At 47.4% G+C, this 17,236-nt stretch overlaps 1 protein-coding gene across 1 annotated transcript; it reads right to left on the bottom strand.

Moving 5' to 3' along the window:
- Positions 1-5,032: 5,032 nt before the first annotated feature.
- LOC123817203 (C-C motif chemokine 15-like) lies at positions 5,033-12,257 on the bottom strand. Its single transcript, XM_045836753.1, has 5 exons — positions 12,096-12,257; positions 9,134-9,184; positions 8,572-8,680; positions 8,089-8,188; positions 5,033-5,188 (listed from the first exon to the last, which is right to left on the bottom strand). Exons 1-5 carry the CDS (start codon positions 12,190-12,192, stop codon positions 5,033-5,035), a joined length of 513 nt encoding a protein of 170 aa, XP_045692709.1. The 5' UTR covers positions 12,193-12,257.
- Positions 12,258-17,236: the final 4,979 nt, after the last annotated feature.

The raw sequence follows: 17,236 nt of genomic DNA, 5'->3' as shown, positions 1-17,236 counted from the left end.
GAGGTTACCTTCTTATCTTTTAGTCAGTATATTTTATTGATTATGCTATTACAGTGGACCCATTTTTTTCTCCCCTTTAGGCTCACCTGCCCTGTACCCCCCCCTCTCACTAGCATCCCCTCTGTCCCCCCCTAACTTAGTTCTTGTCCATGGGACGTACACAGAAGTTCTTGGACTTCTCTATTTCCTATACTGTCTGTAACCTCTCCCCTGTCTATTTTCTACCTACCATTCAGGCTTCTTATTCCCTGCACCTTTCCCCCACATTCTTCCTGCTCTCCCTCCACCCTGAGAAGCCTCCATGTGATCTCTATTTCTGTGATTCTCTTCCTGTTCTAGTTGTCTGCTTACTTTGTTTGTGTTTTTTTATAGTTGTGAATTTGTTGTCATTTTACTGTTCCTAGTTTTGATCTTCTTTTTTTATGATAAGTCCCTTTAACAGTTTATAGCATAAGGGCTTGGTGATGATGAACTGCTTTAACTTCGCCTTATCTGGGAAGCACTTTACCTGTCCCTTGGGGAAATGCACTTTCGATTGATGTTCTATTTACTCTGGATCAGGCCCCAGACTTTCTGAGGTTATCTGCTAATTTACCAATTTTTAGATGCAATTTTTTGCATCTAGAGCAGATGCAAGTGGTTTTTGTCCAGTAGAAAAGAAAATCCAAAAGTTACAGTTATATTGCAATCTTGGATATTAGTCTGTTTTTTCTAGAAGTTTCAGAATGTCATTCCCTAACTAACTGGGTAAAGCTCTACTCCCTCAGATGGTCTTAGAATCAGTTTTATGGTCCCTCATTAGTGGGTTCAGTACATCTGGGACACAATCTCCATCTGTACCTGCATGAGTCACGTGTTTTACCTGCTTACACAGGATTCCATGATGTCTCATTTAGAAAAGCACACACATCCAAAAGCTCAGCCATTCCTATGTTCCATCTTCCACTTACAGGTTCAAGTGCAGTTAAATTGGATACTTTTTATTGGTGCAATGCAAACAGAACAATAATTGTTGCTTTTAGACAAAAGAATTCAGGCCAAGAAACTCCCAGAAGGTGAGAGAGTGGAGGAGGCTGCATGGCATCCAGCATTCCTTCTTCTCAAGCAACTGTTTTTCTCTGTTTCTTGATTCAGTTCAGCTGTTTTGATACAATTCTTAACTGCCTTACTCTAGGGGGTTGGCACACACCCTTTTGCCCCCCACTTGTTTTTGAAGCTGGGGAGAAAAGGAGAAAGATTAGACAGGGGAGGAGGGCTTCTGCACATAAGGACGGGGAGCCCCCATCCCCCTGGCCCCTTGAGGCTTCCCCACTCAGCCCATCCTGTTCCTCCCTTATCTCCTGCAGGGTCTCAGGGGGTCTCCTCTGGGAGACCCTGCCTCTGACACCCCCCTCAGTGAGTCAGGGGGCGTGTCCTGGGGCAGCCTTGCTCCTGCTCCCCCTCCCCTCCCTGGCCTCCCTCTTCCCTGGGGAGCATCGTGGTGTCTGATGCTCTTGGGATTCTCAGTGACGACACTAGGTTTCACCTGACTTCGAAGCATCTAGAAGGCTGAGAATTTTCTGACCTCCCTCTGTCATCAGATCCCCACCCCAAGACATGGCCCGGTACCCTTGCCACTTACATGACAGCAGGCCGGAGGCAACCTCTGCCTGTTCTATAGTAACTTCATCATGTTTGGGCATTGGGATTATGTCAGCACGTTGGAAGCAGCAGTCAATGGGACGATGCACGCCTGTAGTAGCAGAAAGGTCCACATAAGGACTGAGTCTCTTTGTGAAAAACAACAACAACAACAACAAAACAACAAAAAAACTACATCCTTTCCCCCTTTTGTCCAGAGTACTGAGGGTGTGAAGGGGAAGAACTATAAAGGGGTGATTTCCTCCTCTGCAGCACCTGCTGGCATCTCCTTGCTCCCCCACCCAGGGTTGAGCTGTGCACCCAGGCAGGGCCAGGAACCACTCCTCCCAGAAGTGGAAGGTCCGATGCTGCAGGAGGCGTCAGAGAGTGCCACCTCCCCAAGGTCAGCAGACTGCAGGACAGCCAGGTGGGAGAGAGCTCGGGTATGGGGAGGGACCCACAGGGCACCCTGGTCTCCCTTGGAGATGTCCCCTCCCCCTTTCCCCATGTCCTGTAAACAAGGAGGACTGAAAGCCGCTGAGCTCAGGCCCGTGCCCATCAGCTGCTTTATATATACATGCCACAACTGAAACATTTACCTTGCGGCTGAGTCACGACTCGAGTCCCTCCCCTTGTGTCCCCAACCTGAATTCTTTTGGGAGAAAGAGACAGGAGGGAAGAGCAATCACTGGGAGGCAGCGCTGTGTCAGTATCTCTGCCTGTGTCACCCCAGCCCAGGCCCCAGGTGGGGCGGCATTGCTGCTGGACACTGGACTGCTGCTAAGCCATCTGGGTCTAGGCCTGCCACCTGGCCAGTTCTTTCACAGGTGCCCTGAGGTTTTTGAGAAAACTGCTGAAAATGTTTGAGCCATGAAAATGTTCTATTGACTTCATTTTTTTTTATTGACTCTTAATACTATAAAAAGCAAACTCACTAGATGCCACCTGGATAAATCAGTCCCACAGACACACCATGTGACATAGTCCACACCATGCTTTCTGCACATTTCTGGGACCCACTGGGCTCTGGAGACAGAAGGATGTTTCATTAAGGGATTTGGTGGCACAGTGTCACCCAAAGTGAAGTGGGGCTATTTATAGCCTTTGTCCCATTAGTATGAAGATTTGTTGTGTTTGCTGCAGACATGTTATAGTGTGATTCAAGTATGCTTCCCAGAGTCTGCTAGAAATGTTAAGTAATGTCCAGTTATGTGTTACCTTTTGAAAGAACATTTTTATTTTCTTCAACATGTGTTCAAAATACTACATAATATAAAACTGTACAATTTTGACCCTACTTTTCTGTCTTAGAGCTCTGACTCCCGTGCCCTACAGGGATCTAGACCCACTCAGTACATGCTGGGTGGGGCAGAGGTGGGTGTACAGGGGTTTGTGTGGAAAATAGTACAGTAATTAAGAAAGATCAATACAAGAATAAACTCTGTGTTTCATGCATTCACAACTGTGGAACATACTTTTATCACTCCCCCATAGTTATCAGCAGAATGAATAGCAAAGAGACATTCATTCGTTCAACAGAGTCTCCTGGTGGGGACTCTCAAGGAGGTTGCCCCTCAGATAGGGACCAGGCTGAAATGCCAGCAAAGCCAGAAGAACAGTCACAATTCTTTCAGGCTCAGAGGAAGAACAGAAGCTGTGTACTGTAGACCAGAGTGATCAAATATTAACCCTTTCCCAATGCACAGTTTGGGAGCATGAAGGACATTCCCATATTGTACAGCTCTAACCACAGACTGTCCACGGGGCTTTATGCATCTTGTAAAATTGCACCTCTGACCCAACTAGACAGTGACTCCCCAATCCCTCCGTCCCCCAGCCCCCGGCCACCGCCATTCTACTCTCTGTCTCTCTGACTCGGCTGCTTTCAGTGCCTCCTGTCAGCGGAATCAGACAGTGTTCACCCTTCGTTACTGGCTCATCTCACTGATCCTAACGTCGGGTGCAGACCTGTGCTCACTGTTCCTCCATGTGGTAGCATGTGTCCCAGTTTCTGTCCTTTTGGGCTGAATAATATTCTACTGTGTGTACAACATATTCCCCACTTTGAATCCATTCATTTGTGGATGGATACTTGGGGTGCTTCCCCCCATGGTGTGTTAGGAATGATGTAGCTGTTAGCATGGGCGTACCGGCAGTTCCATCGTACCTGCTTCCACTTCTTTTGGGGGTGCATACAGAAATGGAGTTGTCAGTGACAGTGTATCCCCTTTTTCAAACCTGGAAGACTCTACATTGCAAAGTGCACCCTAGCCTCCCTGTGTTCTGGGCAAGGGATTGCAGGCCTGCATTATGCTAGGTAGGCGAAACGCAGTGAACTTTGGCTTGTTTCTTATGCATTTACATGTGAGTTATGTTTAATGAGGCACGTGCGTACCCTCTGGTGTGCTTGCTATGCTGCGTGTGGGGCTGGCAAAATACAGTCTTAAATGGACTTATTTACTTTTCATAACAGCTTCATAGCTCGATCATATCCCCAACTCCACCACTCACTGGCTGTAGGATCTGAGCAAGTAATCTAAGACTTTTCTGCCTCAACGTTTCCCATGTGTAAAATTGAGACTAATGATAAAATACACAAAACCACTCTGGCTGGTGTAGTTCAGTGAATTGAGCATGGGCCTGAGACCCAAAGGGTCGCTGTTTCAGTTCCCTAGCCAGGGAACATGCCTGGGTTGTCAGGCTAGGTCCCTAGTACGAGGGTCACTTGAGAGTCAACCACACAGTGATGTTTTCTCTCCTTCTCTTTCTCCTTCCCTTCCAGTCTCTCTATAAGTAAATAAACTAAAGTCTATGAAAAACAATAATACTCAAAACCATGCCAGTTGCTGATAGTCTATTCCACAGTGTTGTTTGGGAGGGATTCAGTGTATTAATATCTATAAGACGATTAGAGTAGTTTCTGCTTGTACAAGGCAGTGTTAGATATTCATTTGTTAGTAAATCAGTAGAATGGTTAGGGGGGGACTTGGGTGAGTCACTAGCCCAGCGTGTCCCTATCTCCTTTTCAAACTGATAGTTTGTGCACTACGTGGGGTATGCTAGTTCTAACATTGAAGGTGACTATGCTTCTTTTCCCCAAGTTCACCATTTGCTACAGCTCTTTTGCTCAAGCACATAATGGCTGCCACATCAGGTAAGATAAGGTGTCAGAAAATTCTGGCCATGAAAAAGGGAAGAGAATTGTTTCCCAAGTCATCTGTGCACACTTTTCCCAGGGACCACAGGCCACAGGGAAAGGTCCACACCCTCCTGCTGCTGCTTTTAAGCAAGTGCCAAATTCACCTCCAAGGCCCTCTGTGTCTCCTCCCTGGACTGCAGGTTACCTCAGAACTGGAGACCGATGGGACGAAGACTCACTGAACTCACCAGGATCCTGGGAGTCGATTGACTATCAGAGATGCCTGGGCTGGGGGTCCAAGGGCAGCAGCAAGGATGAGGAAGAGGGAGGGCAGCTGCGGAGATCTTCATCTTCCAGGTGTGCGGGCAGAGCGTGGCCTGAGTGCTCCCGGGCTCTCTGCTCCTGACTCCCTGGGACCCCAGCCCTGCCCTGGTAGTTTATGAGAGGGAGGAGAAATCAGGAAGTCACGAGGGACAGACGTCAACAGAATGCCCTTTAGCTACACAGTTGGCAACATGATATTTCTAAGATCAGAACAACTGCTGGAATGCAACAGGAAGTCGAGGGCAACGATAACTTGGGGTTATCTCAGCTGCCCAATGGATGTAGGCAGAAGTGTGAAAATCTCAGATAGAGGTCTTAGCCAAGGCAGGGGTCGGGGGACCCTGTGGCAGCAGCTCTCCCATCCTCTGAGGGTCGTGGAAGTGCTACAGGGAGAAGTGCAGGTGGACTAGAGAGCTCTCTGGGGAACTGTTCTTCCCCTTGTAAAGCAGCTCCCTGCTTCTTCTTGCTCTCTGTGTGTAAATGTCATGTCTGCAAGCGCCAGGTTGCCATGCTTACTTTTCCCCAAATGAATCCTTCTTGTGGAGGGAATACCTAGTTGACTTTTTTGTTTATGGTAGCCAAGAGTGACTGCTATATTTTAATTTTTTAATTTTTTAAGAATCTCAATTGATCGTATGTTTATTGACTTGAGAGAGAGAGAGAGAGAGAGAGAGAGGGAAACATGGATGTGATTGCCCGCATTGCGTGTCCCAGTTAGAGAGAGACCACGCAGCCTTTTGACCTGTGGTGTAGCTCTCCCAGCAGCTGAGCCTTCGGGCCAGGGCTGAGCTCACTTTGTTTTTTTAACGATGGACATGTATGTGCGCTTGTTCTGACTTTAGTTTCTGTTCCAACTAATGTAGTTTTTACTAGCTTAGATTTTATACACAAGTTAGTGAATGTTTCTCATTTCCTCTCCCAGTGGTCCATGGCATTTATCTTTTCTCTTAGTGTTTCCTCTGTTAGGTCATTGGTAAAGAGCTATAGCCTGTAGCAATTACTCAAACTCTGGGCAGTGTCCGTGAACATTATTGTTCAAACAACATCAGATTCACATCTTCTAGCAAGTCGAAATTGCCAGTTTACTCCCCACACGGACTTCTTGAAACACAGTATGATTTGTGTAAAACATGCTATACATACAAACTCACTACATTTAATTACCAGCAGACGGAGTCATGAACTCACACTTGAAATGTGATTCAAGCTGCGGGAAAGTGACCCCTTCTTTCCTTCATCCTCCTGCCCTGATTCCCCAAAGTGCTGACCTTTACTTTGACCTCCATGTGTCAAAAGTTTCCAGCTCTTGCTCTTGATGTCATTGGTTCCTTTATTATTTTAGTAAGTGTATTTCATTGGTTATGCTATTACAGTTTTTCCTTTTTTTCTCCCCTTTATCCTCATCCCCTGGCACCCCCAGCCACTACCATCTCCCCTGTCCCCCTACCTTAGTTCATGTTCATGGGTCGTACACAGAAGTTCTGGCGCTTCTCCATTTCCTATACTGTTGGTAACCACTCCCTGCCTATTTTGTACCTACCATTCAGGCATCTTATTCCTCATACCCTTTCCCCCATTCTTCCCCTCTGCCTACCACTGAGAGCCCTCCGTGGGATCTCCATTTCTGCGATGCTCTTCCTGTTCTAGTTGTTTGCTTAGTTTGTGCTTTTTAGGTTCAGTATTTGATTGTTGTGAGTTTGTTTTTCACTGTTCATAGTTTGATCTTCTTCTTTGTGGGAGGAACTCTGTCTGGCAACATATTCCTCCCGTCCACTGCGGATGAGAAATAAGTCATCTCGGACACAATCTTGCTGTTCCAGTGGGAATGAGGGTGGCAATTCCCTCTAGTGCTGAATGCCCCAAGCTCTTCTCCCAAGTGGCTTTTAGTGGCAATGAGATGTGTAGGTGTGTGCACAGAGAGCTCATCAATCAATGTCAAAAGGCTATAGTCGTCCAGAAACAGATGTTACCTACATCTAACAATTGAAAGTACACAGAGATCTGTCACAGGTCAGGGTCTGTTGGTCACAGTGACACCAGAGGGTCTTTAGGATGTGTTTCGTGAGATAAAGAGTTCACTTCTTATGCCTTGAACTGAAACATCTGGTTTATATCACCAGGGCCATGCAAAATAAAGCACAGCCAGCTTCAAAGGATACAAGGTATTTATCAGGCTTGATTTCTGTGGGAATCCTCAGAGTGAGAGTCCGGTCATGCTTGCCCCCTGTGTTTCTACCTGGTTTTCCAGGGGGACTTACTAACCCCTTTTAGGGCTTGCTCTCTCAGGGCCACAGTCTCGCAAACCACGCAGAGCGGTCCCCAGCACTTATTCTTAGGTAATTCCCTTTAACAGTTTGTAGAGTAAGAGCTTGGTGATGATGAACTACTGTCACTTCACCTCATCTGGGAAGCACTTTACCTGCCCTTGGGAAATGCACTTTTCATTGCTGTTCTGTTTGCTCTGGATCAGGCCCCAGACTTTGTGAGATTACAGTGAACTTACCAATTTTTGTCTGGAGCAGACACAAGTGGTTTTGTCCAGTAAAAAGACAATCCTAAAAGTTACAGTGATATTGTAATATCAGCTATTAGTCCGTTTTTTTTGAAGTTTCAGAATGTCATTCCCAGCTAACTGTGTAAATCCTTATTCCTCAGATGGTCTTAGAGTCAGTTTTATGGTTCTCTCATTAGTGGGTTCAGTACATCTGTGACACAATCTCCATCTGTACTTGAATGAGTCATAATTTTACCTTCCTAAAAATGACTCTATGATGTCTCATTTTAAAAAAAACCACAAGTCCAAAGTTCAGGAATTCCTGCATTTCTTATTCCTCTTCCAGTTCAAATACAGTCAATTTGGATATTTTTTACTGGTGTTCAGGTTTTATAAAGAGAACAGAACATAATTGTTGCTTTTGACAAAAGACTTCAGGCCAAGAAACTCCCAGAAGCTGAGAGAGTGGAGGTGGGTGCGTGGCATCTAGTACAGCTTCTCCTCAACTAACCGTTTCCCTGGGGTTGGCTGAGTCCAGCTCTTGCATACAACGCTGAACTCTCACACTGTCGGGGTTGGCACAGACCACCTTCCCCCTCTTGGTTTTGAAGCTGGGGAGAAAGATTATACCGTGAGGAGGGTTCTGCACATAAGGACGGGGAGCCCATCCTCCTGGCCCCTGGGCTTCCCCACTCAGCCCATCCTGTTCCTCCTGTCTCTGCTGCAGGGTCTCTGGGGGTCTCCTCTGGGAGTCCCTGCCTCTGACACCCCCTCAGTGACTCAGGGGGGCTTCCTGGGGCAGCCTTGCTTCTGCTCTCCTCCTCCCCTATCCTCCATCTTCACTGGGATCATGTGGCGTCTGATGCTCTACCGGATCCTAATGAGGACACAAACCTCTGCCCACCTCAAAGCATCCAGAGGGTGAGATTTCTCCAGACCTCTCTTGTCATCAGATTCCTACCCCCAAGACATGGCTGGTAAGCTTGGCACTTACATGACAGCAGGCAGGTGGCACACACTGCTTGTTTGATAATAATCCTCCATGATTCTACATCGGATATTTTGTGTGGTTTTGTAGCAGCAGTCAGTGTGATGGTGCACGCCTGTAGCAGGAGAAAGGTCCATTTAAGGATGGAGCCCCTTTCTGAGGAAACTACATCTTTCCCCCTTTTTACTCCAGAGACAGGGGAGGGTGTGAAGGGGAAGAACTCAGAAGGAGTGATTTCCTCCACTGCAGCACCTGCTGGCATCTCCTTGCTCCCTTGGCCAGGGCTGAGTGTGCAGCCAAGCAGGGCCAGGACCACTCCTCCCAGAAGTGGAAGGTCTGAGGCCTGCAGGAGGCATCAGAGAGCGCCTTCTCCCCAAGGTCAGCAGACTGCAGGACAGCCAGGTGGGAAAGTGTTCAGGTATGGGGAGGGATCCACAGTGCACCTGGTCGCCCTTGGAGATGTCCCCTCCCCCTTTCCCCATGTCCTGTAAACCAGGAGGACTGAAGCCACTGAGCACATCTGTATGCACCAGCTGCCTTTAAATACATGCCATAATGAAACATTTACCTGGCTGCAGTATGAAGGAATGATGCATCACGGGCTTATCCCTCCCGTAATCTATTGGGAGAAAGACACCAGGAGGGAAGAGCAATCACTGGGAGGCAGCGCTGTGTCGGTATCTCTTCCTGTGTCACCCCAGCCTAACCCCCAGGTGGGGCGGCATTGCTGCTGGACACTGGGTGCCCATGGGGGTTTTGGGTCTGCTTCCTGGCCAGTTGTCTCACTGGTACCCTGAGATATTTTTAGGAAACTGGTGAAAATATTTGAGCCATGAAAACATTCTATTGACTTCCTTTTTTTATTGACTTTAAATACAAAAAGCAAATCACTAATGCCACCTGGATAAATCAGTCACACAGCCACACCATGTGACATAGTCCACAACATGCTTTCTGCACATTTCTGGGACCCACTGGGCTCTGCAGACAGAAAGATGTTTCATTAAGTGATTTGGTGGCACAGTGTCACCCAAAGTGAAGTGAGGCTATTTATAGTCTTTGTCCCATTAGTATGAAGATTTGTTGTGTTTGCTGCAGAAATGTTACTGTTTGATTCAAGTATGCTTCCCAGAGTCTGCCAGGACTATTAGGAATGTCCAGTTACGTGTTAACTTTGAAAAATATTTTAATTTTTTGAACATGTGTTAAAATATACATAAGATAAAATATACAATTTTGACCCTGCTTTTCTGCCCTTGAGCTCTGACTCCGTGCCCCACAGGGATCTAGACCCACAAGTACATGCAGGGTGGGGCAGAAGTGGGTGTACAGGGGTTTGTGTAGAAAATAGTACAGTAATTAAGAAACAACAATACAAAAATAAACTCTGTGTTTCGCACACTCACAAGGAGGACAAGGAGGAAATGCCAGCAAAGCCAGAAGAACAGTCAGGATTCTTTCAGGCTCAGAGGAAGAACAGAAGCTGTGTACTGTAGACCAGAGTCACCAAACGTTAACCGTTTCCCAATGCACAGTTTGGGAGCATGAAGGACATTCCCATATTGTACAGCTGTAACCACAGACTGTCCACGGGGCTTCATGCCTCTTGTAAAATTGCACCTCTGATCCCACTAGACGGTGACTCCCCACACCCTCTCCCTCAGCCCCCGGCCACCGCCATTCTACTCTCTGTCTCTCTGACTCAGCTGCTTTAAGTGCCTCCTGTCAGCGGAATCAGACAGTGTTCACCCTTTGTTACTGGCTCATCTCACTGATCAAAACGTCGGGTGCAGACCTGTGCTCACTGTTCCTCTGTGTGGTAGGATGTGTCCCAGTTTCTGTCCTTTTGGGCTGAATAATATTCTACTGTGAGTACAAAGTATTCCCCAGTTTGAATCCATTCATTTGTGGATGGGTATTTGGGGTGCTTCCCCTCGTAGTGTGTTAGGAATGATGCAGCTGTTAGCATGGGTGTGCAGACATCTCCCAGGTACCTTCTTCCACTTCTTTTGGGGGTGCATCCAGAAGTGGAGTTCCATTGATATTGTATCCCCTTTTTCAAACCTGAAAGTTCCTGCATTGCAAACTGCACCTAGCCCCAATGTTCTGGGCAAGGGATTGCAGGCCTGCATTATGCTAGGTAGGCAAACACACTGAACTGTTGGCTTGTTTCTTATGCAGTTACATATGAGTTATGTTCAATGAGGCATGTGTGTACCCTCCAGTGTGCTTGATATGATGCATGTGGGGCTGGCAAAATGAAGTCATTTTTTTTTGTTTTCTTTGTATAGTTTTATGGAGAAAGGAAGAGTTTCCCATGCCCACTGCTCATGTTATTTTTTTGAAAGACTAGTTCCTAAAATACTATGATATACTTCCTGATTTCTTATTTTTCTTATTTATTTATTTATAATTTTAATCGTTGTTCAAGTACAGTTTTCTGTCTTTTACTCCCATCTCAGCTCACCACCCCAGCCCTCCCCACCTCTTTCCCATTTCTACCCCCCTAGTTTTGTCCATGTGTCTTTTATACTTGTTCCTGCAAACACTTCTTTTTTTCCTCTGAAATTCCCTCCCATCGTCCCTCTGAAAATAAAGTCTTAAATGGACCTGTTTTTTCTTAATAACAGCTTCCTAGCTAGACCATACCCTAACTCTGCCACTCACTGGCTGTAGGATCTCAGCAAGTTATCTAAGGCCTCTGTGCCTCAGGTTCTCATGTGTAAAATAAGAGTAATAATAATAATATGCAAAACCTCCCTGGCTGGTGTAGCTCAGTGTATTGAGCTTGGGCCTATGAACAAGGGTTACTGGTTTGATTCCCAGTCAGGGCACATGCCTGGGTTGAGGGCCAGGTCCTCAGTAGGGGGCGCCCGAGATGCAACCACACAGTGATGTTTCTCTCCCTGCCTCTCTCCTTCCTTCCCCTCTGTCTAAAAGTAAACAAATAAAATCTTAAAAAATATAATACTGAAAACCATGGCAGTTGCTGGTCGTCTATTCCACAGGGTTGTTAGAAGGACTCAGTGTATTAATACTTATAAGACAATTAGAGTAGTTTCTGCTTGTACAGGGCAGATTGTACAAGGCAGTGTTAGATATTCATTTGTTAGTAAGTCAGTAGAATGGTTAGGGGGAATTGGGTGAGTCACTATCCTGGTGTGTCCCATCTCCTCTTCAAACTGATAGTTGTGCACTGCATGGGGTGCCCTAGTTCAGCATTGGAGATGACCAGGTTTCTTTTCCCAAGTTCACTGTTTGCTACAACTCTTTTGCTCAAGCACATAACGGCCCCATATAAGCCAAGATAAGGTGTCAGATAATTCTGGCCTTGAAAAAGGAAGAAATTGTTTCCCAAGTCATCTGTGCACACTTTTCCGCAGGGACCAAAGGCCACAGGGAAAGGTCCATACCCTCCTGCTGCTGCTTTTAAGCAAGTGCCAAATTCACCTCCAAGGCCCTCTGTGTCTCCTCCCTGGACTTCAGGTTACCACCAAACTGGCCATCAGTGTGAAGGCTCAGTGACTCACCAGGGGCTGGGGATTGAGCCTGCAGAGATGCCCGGGCAGGGGGTCCAAGGGCAGCAGCAAGGATGAGGAAGGGGAGGGCAGCTGTGGAGACCTTCATCTTCCAGGTGTGCGGGCAGAGCTGGCCTGAGTGCTCCCGGGCTCTCTGCTCCTGACTCCCTGGGACCCCAGCCCTGCCCTGGTGTTTATAAGGGGAGGAAAATCAGGAAGTCACAGGGCAGAGTTCCACAGAATGCTCTTTGGCTATACAGTTGGCAACATGATATTTCTATTACGGGAACCAGTCTGGGAATGCAACAGGAAGTTGAGGACAATGATGACTTGGGGTTTTCTCAGCTGCCCAATGGATGTAGGCAGAAGTGTCAAAATTTCAGAGACAGGCCTCAGCCAGGACAGGAGTCAGGGTCCCCGTGGAAGGAGTTGTCCCATCCTCTGAGGGTCGTGGAAGTGCTACAGGGAGAAGTGCAGGTGGACCAGAGAGCTCTCTGGGGAACTGTTCTTCCCCTTGTAAAGCAGCTCCCTGCTTCTTCTTGCTCTCTGTGTGTAAATGTCATGTCTGCAAGCTCCATATTGCCATGCTTACTTTTCCCCAAATGATTGGTCCTTGTGGAGGTAATACCTATTGGACTTTTTGTTTATGGTAGGCAAGAGTGAGCATATTTTATTTTACTGTATTTTTTAAAAAACTTCAAGTGATCCTATGTTTACTGATTTGAGAGAAAGAGAGGGAAACATTGATGTGAGAGACAAACTTCAATTGTTCAATTGATTGCCTACATATGTGTCCCAGTCGGGGATGGAACACGCAGACTTCAGACGTGAGGGGTGGCTCTCCCACCAGCTGAGCCTTCAGTCCATGCCTGAGCTCACTTTGGTTTTTAATGACGGACATGTGTGTGTCCTTGTTGTGACTTTGGTTTCTGTTACAATATTATTGCTTTTACTAGTTTAGATTTTATATTCAAATTAGCTAATATTTCTGGTTTCATCTCCCAGTGTTCCATGGCATTTATATTTTCTGTTAGTGTTTCCTCTGTTAGGTCATGGTAAAGAGCTATAGCCTATAACAATGACTCAAACTCTGGGCAGTGTCCGTGAACGTTATTGTTGAAATAACATCAGATTCACATCTCCCAGCAAGTTGAAATTGCCAATTTAAAGACTTACTTTACTTCCAAAATGTATTTCTTTTTTAAAATATATTTTATTGATTCTGCCATTACAGTTGTCCCATTTCCCCCTTCACTCCCCTTCCCCCTGCACACCCTCTCCCACCCACATTCCCCCCCTTTAGTTCATGTGTCATAAGTTCTTTAGCTTCTGCATTTCCCATGCTATTCTTGCCCTCCCCCTGTCTATTTTCTACCTACAATCTATGCTACTTATTCTCCATACCTTTCACCCCTCTCTCTCTCTCCCACTCCCCTGTTGCTAACCCTCCATGTGATCTCCATTTCTGTGGTTCTGTTCCTGTTCTAGTTGTTTGCTTAGTTTCTTTCTTTTTTTGTTTAAAGTGTGGTTGTTAATAATTGTGAGTTTGCTGTCATTTTACTATACATGTTTTTTATCTTCTTTTTCTTAGATAAGTCCCTTTAACATTTCATAAAATAAGGGCTTGGTGATGATGAACTCCTTTAGCTTGACCTTATCTGAGAAGCGCTTTATCTGCCCTTCCATTCTGAATGAAAGCTTTGCTGGATAGAGCAATCTGGGATGTAGGTCCTTGCCTTTCATGACTTGGAATACTCCTTTCCAGCCCCTTCTTGCCTGTAAGGTCTCTTTTGAGAAATTAGCTGACAGTCTGCTGGGAACTCCTGTGTAGGTTACTGTCTCCTTGTCTCTTGCTGCTTCTAGGATTCTCTCCTTCATTTTTACCTTGGCTAATGTAATTATGATGTGCCTGGGTGTGTTCCTTCTTGGGTCCAACTTCTTTGGAACTCTCTGAGTTTCCTGGAATCCCTGGAAGTCCACTTCCTTTGCCAGAATGGGGAAGTTCTCCTTTATTATTTGTTCAAATAAGTTTTCCACTTGTTGTTTTTCCTCTTCTCCTTCTGGTACCCCTAGAATTCGGATGTTGGATCATTTCAAGATCTTCTTGGAGATTCCAGAGCCTCTCCTCATTTTTTTGAATTCTTATTTCTTCATTCTTTTCTGTGTGATTGTTTCTTTCTTCCTTCTGGTCCACTCCTTTGACATGAGACCCAGCTTTCATTCCATCATCATTGGTTCCCTGTGCATTTTTCTTCATTTCACTTACCGTGGCCTTCATTTTTTCATCTAATTTGTGACCAAAATGAGCATCTTGATCACCAGTGTTTTGAACTGTGCATCTGATAGGTTGGCCATCTCTCGGTCGCTTAAAAGTATTGGCTGTGGGGTTTTCAATTTGTTTGAGCCATCTTTTTTTTCCCTTTGGTCTGGTCGAGACTGTTACGTTTGAGGGGCGTAGCCTTAGGTGTTCACCAGATCGGGGCACCTCAGTTGCTGGGTTGTGACGTTGTATGTGGGGGCAGGGTCCGAGAGGGAACAATGGCACTGGGTTGTGAGGTTGTATGTAAGGGCAGAGCCCCAGAGGGAACAATGGCGCTTGCTCCACTCTCCCTGGGACCTCAGTCCCTTCCGCCGCTTCCCCCGAGCAATCTGGGCCCTTCTGGTGCCAATTCCCGGGTGGGTGAGCTTGTGCACCCCGTGACTCTTTCCAACGACCTCTCCAGTAAGGCTGGGAGTCTCTCCCTGTGCTTCAACCCCAACAGGTGTTTTCAATCAGTGCCCCGAGGCTCTATTTCCCAGCGCTGGGATCCTGCACGCAGTGCCTTGCTTCACAGTTGCCGCCTTGCTGGGTCTGCCGGTTGCCACGTCTTGGCCGGGGTCTGCCAGCGGCTGCTTGTACACCCAGGGTCCGCCCACTGCGGTATTGAGCACCCTGGATGCCTTATGTGCCCGGGCCCAACACTCTCTGCTCTCCCTGCCTCGCCCAGCGATCTGCTGCCCAACTCTGGATGAACGTGTCTATTTTAACTGCTTGGTTGTCCGACTTCCATGCAGTTCAATTTTCTGTCAGTTCTGGTTGGCATCTGTTTCTAAATTGTTGTTCTCCCTATCTTGGTTGTGCGAGGAGGCACAGTGTGTCTACCTATGCCTCCGCCTTGGCCGGAAGCCAAAACATATTTATTGACACATAAATATGATTTGTACAAAACAGGCAGTATATACAAACTCACGAACATTTACTAAGCAGCAGATGGGGCCCTGACCATGGCAGAGACTTCAGTCCCATGGACTGTGACTTCTTTCCTGCGTCCTCCCTCCCGGATCCCCCAACATGCCAATCTTAACTTTGACCTCCATGTTCAAATCTCTCCGGCTCTTGCTCTCGATGTCATTGGATTACTTTAAATAAGTATCATCTCTATGATGACTGTTAAACTTCAATTCCTCCAGGAGAATTGTAACTCTGTTCCCCAGTTTCCCAGTTTCTCAACTGAATTTTCCTGAGACTTGGGATTTGGGAAACCATCGAATTCTCTAAGAAATGCTGGGAAGGAATTCCCCTGTGGAAGTGCCAGGGGTATTTGGAAGAAATCCCAGTAGGGGCTGGGACTCGTGCCCTTTGGGAAGGCAGACCCAGCCCCTCACAGCGCCCCCTCCTGAGAGGAGGGAAGGACGCCCAGACTCTAACGCACCTCCAATTTGCTGGCTTTGTGCCCATTGCCCCGTTGTCTCCCTCCCAGTGTCCGCACTGGTCAGTGAGGCTGCGGGACTGGAGTTTTGCAGGGAGCTTCCCGGGGCTCTGGGGGCATCAGGGACTCTCTTGGAGGGACCAATACCTTGGCCAGTGGAGTCTTGAGTAGAGGACCCCACTCAACCCTTTTTTCTGCTTGACATTTTGGGTCTCCGTGTAACAGTTTGCTTGAGGAAAAGGTTTCATGGTCTAAAGTGTGTTTTATTTTAATCACTGGATTAGGCAATATTTTTATTATTTCCTGATGCTGGAACTTCATGGCCCCTCAAAGGAGTTACACTTGGGGGACAGCAAAGCCACGCTGAGCTGGATCCATGGACACAGCAGGACGGGCATTGCAGACCAAGGGCATTTCAAATGTGCTGTGCTTGTGGGGTGGAGTGACTTGGGGTGTCCATGTCATGTGACTAACCCAGACAGGAACATGAGTGCACATCGTGATGGCCTCAGAGGTCACCGAGGGCAGCCAGATGCTTGGGTGGAGAGGGAAGGGCCTGGTCCTGACACCCAGTACCTCTCCAGGCCACACCCTTGCTGTCTACCCACTCCCACTGTGCTCTCCTGAGATGATGAACCCCTTTCACAGAGACCAGTCAGGCCTTCCAGGTTCCCACTAACATTAGAGTAACTTTATTTCAACAGCCTTCTGTGTTTCCCCCGAGTCTCTGAAAAGAAAACGAAGTAATGTTGAAGGGCGAGGAACCGTTTGGTTGTCTGAAAAAGCAGCTCATGCAAAGAAATAGGCTGGAAAAAGGTGATTGGGGGCGACCCCTCACCCCAGTGCCATTCTCCAAGGCCATACCTGAGCATTGCCCCACTGGCCCTGGACTCAGGCTGGGCCCCCAACTCAGGCCCCAGATGGACACTATGGCTGTGGGGGGTTCAAAGCACTGCTCCTCAGTACTTCTGGGGGTGATGCCCCAAATGAGGGGGGCCCTTTTTGAGGGAAGCAGGCTGGCCTCATTCCATTGACTTGACAGTAAGGGGTCTGGTCCTGGGGAAGATGAGAGGGAGCCAGTTCAAGAAAACTCCAGGTCTCTTAGCAGAGGCCCTCCCCCTCGGGTGTCCAGCAGCCTTGCTCCTGCTTGTTTCCCCTGCAGGGAGCAGGTTGGAAGGAAGACAGGGGATGCACTCATGTGAGGAGGGTTTAGTCTTGGCCCCTGGGGTGATGGCATGATGATGGAGATGAGGAGGAGGAGGAGGAAGCAGAGGCAGGAATGGCCGCCATGGAGACCCCCATCTTCCCCCAGACGGAGCCACTGTGGGAGGGGAGCTGGCCTGGAAGGGGCTCCCGAGGCTCCAGGGCTGACGGCATGCTGAGAAATGATGATCTAGGCAAAACAGTTTTTGAAATAAGAGAACTGAGGTTTCAAAGGAAAGCCGGAAGGGGTGGCAGCCTCAG

The sequence above is a fragment of the Phyllostomus hastatus genome, unplaced genomic scaffold (assembly GCF_019186645.2).
Source record: "Phyllostomus hastatus isolate PE091 unplaced genomic scaffold, TTU_PhHast_1.1 phas_contig_210, whole genome shotgun sequence".
Taxonomy (NCBI): domain Eukaryota; kingdom Metazoa; phylum Chordata; class Mammalia; order Chiroptera; family Phyllostomidae; genus Phyllostomus; species Phyllostomus hastatus.
The sequence above is the reverse complement of the archived record's forward strand: the minus strand, read 5'-3'. Positions and strand labels throughout refer to the sequence as shown.